This window comes from Pelodiscus sinensis, chromosome 1, assembly GCF_049634645.1.
Source record: "Pelodiscus sinensis isolate JC-2024 chromosome 1, ASM4963464v1, whole genome shotgun sequence".
Lineage (NCBI taxonomy): Eukaryota > Metazoa > Chordata > Testudines > Trionychidae > Pelodiscus > Pelodiscus sinensis.
In genome coordinates, this window is record NC_134711.1 from 230,619,082 (window position 1) to 230,625,081 (window position 6,000).

A 6,000-nucleotide genomic window follows, 5' to 3' on the forward strand; every position below is an offset into this window, starting at 1 on the left:
CAACAGATTGTTCAGGGAAATTGTAGCTATACAGCTGGAGGTGCTGTCTTTCAGATGAGGTTTGAAATTGAGGTCCCTATCATTAAAAGGTCCAGTGGTACAATTTTAATCATAACTATGTTAGCCTTAGTACCCTGACATCTGCCTTTTCTATAGTTTATTCTTGAATTTTATAAAACAGATATTCTCAGAACCAACGATTATTTCAAAGTCTAGAACTGCAAACTTCCAGCAGCAGTTCACCAATTGTGCTGATGGGACAAGCAGTACTACATCCAGGATTTTCTGCATCACAGACTTCTCAGACATCATCTCTGCAGCCTATGCAACTCCAGCAGCATCAGCAGCATTGCTACCTTCAGGTAGGATAGAACAGAAAGGGTAATATACAGTTTGTATCTGTGGAAGAATAAACAAAGCCGTAAAGAATTTACCATCGTTAGGTGGCAGAACAAATGGGGTCTGATCATGCTCTCACCAAATACAGAGAAAAGTTTCCCATAAACTTCAGTGGGAATATGACTGTGCACATACTATGTAGATTTCTATATTAAAGATGTTAAATTTTTCAAATATCTCAGAAATTGAATAAGGACCTGAAATGTTATGTAAACCTTTCAAACACACTACAGTAAAACTCTAATTGTCCGGCATCCAATGATCCGGCACCAACTGGAACCCTGAAGTGCTCCGGACAGTCAGACAATTGGAGCTGCTCTGTGCCGCTTCCCCAAGTCCGCTGCTGCTGCAACTGACCAGTGGCGGACTTGGGGAAAAGGCGCAGAGCAGAGCCGCTGGGGTGCTGCCCCACCACTTCCCCAAGTCGCCACTGCCGCTTGCAGCCCCAGCTGGCCTGTCACCAGCGGCTGCACGGGGCTTCCGCCACCTCCCTGCAAAACGGCGGAGGGTTCGCCCCATGCAGCGCCATTCCTCGCTGACCCCCCCCCCAGACCCCTCACAGCCCCCCTTCTGGAGTACCTCCTGATACTCCAGCATATCTGATAATCCAGCACCCCCTGGGTCCCAAAGGTGCTGAATTATCGGAAGTTTACTGTAATTAAAAATTAAAATAAGCCAGAATATTTTTTTAAAATACCAATACTGGAAATTGGAAAATTAATATGACAACCATAGATGTACTTATATCAGAGTTACAGTTAGAAAATTGTCATCATGGGATTACATTTTCATGGGGTTACATTTTTGTTTCATTGATTCAGTATGAAATGTTCTTGATTTACAAAACAAAAGATGATTTTTCTGACTGACAATACCAAAAAATTTGAAATTAGGTTTGAAAATCATCACAGGCTTTTTTTTACTATCTTTTTACATCACTGCAGTCTTCATTAAAATTTCTAAATGCCAGCGTTGTTGCTGATGTGATCATTCAAAACAGAATCCAACTACTATAGTTATATTGATGTTACAGAGCTAACTTGTGGCAGTACAGTAAGAAAGCATGAGTGAATGACTCACCAGAAGCAGATATGATGAATAGGAAGCTGTTATTTTTAATACAGCCATATTTCAGCATAAAGGTACATTAAGTAGAAAGGCAAGATTAGCCTGAAAAAGGTTAAATTAAAGTGCTGGTATGATTTTTTTGTTCCATATAATTTTAACAATTTAGACTTTAAGTAGGGCCAAATTTTACTCGCAGGTCTATCTCCTACTGAAGTCTTAAGTAAAATCAGAATGTTGCCTGAAGCAGTAAGCTGAAAGGGAAAAAAAAGAGGCAGAATGGAACCTATATGCCAAATTCTGCACTCTGCTCATGTCTGCAACTTCCACTCAGTTGCGTACAACACTGGAAATAACTGTATATGAAACATCAGCTAACTTTATTGAATAGCTTTAAATGCATGTCAGGCTAAGGATATTAATGGTGGTGAGGAACAGAGCATTTTAGAATGATTAGGTGGGAACTAGATTTTAGGGTTCTGGAATTCTATTCCTCAATCTGCCATTGTCTCTCTCTGTTACTTGGGCAAACTGTTTAATTTCTTTCCATCTGCAAAATGGGCCTACTTACTGTACAGGAAAATTACATGTAGTAATTAATGTTTGTAAATGCTCTCAAATCATGAAAGATTATATGGGAAGTGCTAAGTACTAAAGTTATTATTAAATAAGTCATCACAGAACAAAGTCCTACCCCTATCAATATATAAATGGGTTGATCAGATATTAAAGCCAAAAGACAATTTTTAATATGCCCTCCAGAGGATTTTGTCATGTTTCATGGACTCTAAGGCTATGTCTGCACAGCATAGTCCTTGTCTACACTACAAGAAGTTATTTCAACATAATGTCAAAATGATGTTGAGCTAGAGGTCTTCTTACTCCAACTCCTGTATCCCTCATTTTATGAGGAGTAAGGGAAGTCGAAGGAAGAATGCTCTTTCTCAGACTTCCTGCTGCATAGACAGCACCAAAAGCTGAAATAAGCTGTTTCAATTTAAGCTATGCAATTGAAGTAGCGCAAATTGCGTATCTTATTTCGGCTTTAGCCCTGATGTGGAGACATGCCCTAACAGCTTCTTCACTCTCTGTGGGTTTTTTTCCACCCTGGACAAAGGCACCCTGACTAGTTCTTCTTCTCTCATAGTAATCCCTATTTAAATAAATAGACAGCCCACAATGTTTTTATTTAACCATATTTCTCCCTCAAGGGGCAAGCAACATGAGTTGGGGCCTGAAACCAGGTGATATGAACCAGCTAGTGGATTTACTCTTGCACCTGATCCAACCCATAGTGAAGTCAACAGAAATCTTCCTAGTAACTTCAGTGTTAATTGGGACTGCAAAGCTTGAGCCCAAACCCAATAAAGTTAATGGCAAAATTCCAGTTGATTTAAAAAATCTTGGGATGAGACCTATATTGTAGATTGCAACTAATGGAAAAGCCATTTATCTGCTAGCAGACAGGTGCTGTTCCCTTTAAAGTCAATTTTAGAACTCCCATTGACTCCAGTGGTGCAGGATGAGGCCCTGTTAGCTAAGCTAACCAATACCAAATAAGCTGCAAACTAATAATTCTATAAAATACATTAGGAATCAAGAGCTTTATGATAATAGCCAATTACGCAAATTCATTTTCTTTTATCTGTAGTTGCAGACACCAAGTTCTTTACACAGTGAGCTACCAGATTCTTTGTTCCTGCAGTCCTACTCTCAACAGCAAGGAAATATAGGATACCATCATACGCAACAGCAGCCTCTGCCACTTGCTTCAAGAAGAACCAGTAGCTTGTCAGAATCATCAGATCTACCACAGCCACTATGATAGAGTCCCACACCACCACAACTGATGCACGATTAGCTATAACAAATAGACCCATGGGGTAGGAGAAAAGAAATTACTTTGAACCCGCAATTTGACTTTTGCACATGCATTCATTTCAAAGCTCCATGGCAGTAGAAGACCAGAGTGTGGACTCCAGCAGACAGTGCAACAGAGAAGCTTTTGGATTCAGTTTGCACTGTTTCACGACAATATTATATATAATCAGGCTGAGTAAAATAAATACAAATACTATCCTGTGCAAACTCCATCACTGATTGCTGTGCAGTAGGAAAACATTCTTGTTGGTACATATTTTGGAGAACACTCTGTGTTTCCTTATGTCTGTGGATAAGACAAGTGAGGTACTTGGCCGACACTGTTTCAGTTCATATTTTATGTAAGAAAAGCACTGGGACAAAAATATATAGAGGAAAGAACAAATTATTTTTATTATGATTATTATTGTTGTTTTGCACAACTGCACATTCGATATAACCGAGGCACTTTCTATAAAGAGAAGTTTGTTTCACTATTCTGGTGGCCAGACTAATACATCGTTATACAGAAACCCCAGTCATAGTTTAAAATGATGTACAATCCATACCCCTTGATATATAAACTGAAACCTGAAAGTATTCAGCAGTTTACTCTTTCTGCTCTTTTTGACTAAAAACAAAAAAACACTGGACTGTTTCCTGTTTATTCTGTGAATTGTGATTGCAAAGGAAAACTAAAAATATAAGCACAATCATGCAGCTATATTATTCCAGAATTTCAGTAGACTCATAATATAAAATGGGTCCTTTTGCAAAATGAACAGCCCACTTAACAGCTGTTCATAGCAACAAGTATCTGAAGAATATGCACTGTGTTTTGGCCCATTGACTGGGGATGCTGCAAATTATTCTCACATATCTTTTTCATGATAACATTTGAATTTTCCTTTAAAAATGCACTTTTCGCTTTTTTGTATATTTTATGTTTCTAAAAAAGATTTTATGTAACTATAAAATAAAAAGTAGTGTATTGTACAGCTGTTGTAATAATGACCTATTTCTATATAAAATAAAATTATATGGAATTATGTGGAAATTATTTTGTATATGAAATATCAACTCATTTGACAAATATAAAGACTTCTCTTCTGTTTTATTTATTTTTATGAGTGGATATTTAGTAATAAATTAATGAATTAGTAACATTTTTGTGAAGGGAGCTGCTGTCTCATACTAGATACATACTCAAATTATTTTTTCTTTCAATTTAATGCATATTTGTATTTGCTCTGGTACATAATAAAGTCGCAGAAAAGCTTTACTATAGAATGTACATACATTCTCCTTCCTATGGCTGTTTATGTAATTTAGTTTAGGCATGAAATGCTCACTGCTACTTTACTAATTGCTTGATTTTGTTTACAAAAAATATTTCTCTTTTTGTTTCATCACAGGTAACTAGAGTAATACTGCTTTAGGGAGCCCCCAAAATAACATTAAAATATAACACTAAACTAGTTACCTATAGATAACTAGTTCCTCATCAGGAAATATAAGTTCACTTAAAATTCTCCAGAGACTATGGCTCTGGCCTTAGTTTTAGCTAGAAAGAAGGGTATGGACACCATCAAATATATGAGAACCACTGTTCTAACTTACAGTGGCTATAACTGAAGCTAAGGGACTGTTGCAGTAGCCAGGTATTACCAGAGTGCAAGGTGCTCTGGCATGCTCCCTTCCCACAGCTTCCTTCTTTGATTCCTGTCCATCATATCAACAGCAATGATGGGCCAATGAAGTCTTTCCACTTTCTGTATTGAACCAGGTTCATAGTTTAATTAATCTTTAAGCAAGTGTTGTCCTATGTCATCATCCGTGTCAATCCAATGCATCCTTGGTCTTCCTCTGTGGTACATCACACTCTAGTATATAGCAGCATGTCTGTGATAGTGATACATACATGCCACCCTTTCTGGGTCCATTTCTGACAAGTGTCAAAACCAGAAAACTTTAAAAAGCTGTCTTAAATCTTCTGTTAACAGTGTTATTTCTTGCACTAGTCATTTTTTTATTACTCTATTTTTTTTTATTTACTGTAGTCTTTCTTGAGTATATGTCCTGGAACCAGGGTGCTCTCACACCCCTTGGCTAGAAGTAGTTAACAGGATTTACACTTTGGTTCAGTGGCTCTCAACACCCTCACTATACAAATTGTTCCAGCACCACTGGTCTTGACAATCTCAGTGTTTCTCTCAACCAGTTCATTTCTGCAGTAAAAAATCTTATATTTGTTTGCATCCTATAGCCAGGGGCAAAAAGCTGTAGTTTACAGGAGGAAACAGTAAACTTGCCATATTTGAATTTCAATTAGCTTTTCTAAAAGAGTATGATGCTCATTGGAATAGATTAGGGGTGGGGGCAATGTCCATCCTTTCTCAAATTCTAGCAGTCTCATTTCTTCTACACACCCCAGACCCATTTTGAATTGTAACAACATGCTATTCCACTGCTGTAGAGCAGTCACACCATACTGGTGTATTATTGAAGAGCAAGCACATTGCTCTGGATTATTGTTTTAAGGCTATAATGCAGTATGGGGTTATTGTAGGCTGTATTGGGTTACTGTTGAAGGCTTAAACTGGGTTATTTCTGTAAGAATGCTACTCTGCAGTGGGCTTATTATTGGTGGGTCATTATGCTGCATGTTTTATTATT

At 37.7% G+C, this 6,000-nt stretch overlaps 1 protein-coding gene across 2 annotated transcripts in view; it reads left to right on the forward strand.

The window, feature by feature from the left end:
- Positions 1 to 4,381, forward strand: part of NPAS2 (neuronal PAS domain protein 2) — a 165,121-nt gene extending 160,740 nt beyond the window's left edge. For both annotated transcript variants that reach the window (XM_075917107.1, XM_075917108.1), the window contains 2 exons: positions 182 to 362; positions 3,116 to 4,381. In XM_075917107.1, coding sequence (XP_075773222.1) covers positions 182 to 362; positions 3,116 to 3,289 — 355 coding nt within the window. In that variant the 3' untranslated portion in view covers positions 3,290 to 4,381. The remainder of the gene's footprint in view (positions 1 to 181; positions 363 to 3,115) is intronic.
- The last annotated feature ends 1,619 nt before the right edge of the window (positions 4,382 to 6,000 follow it).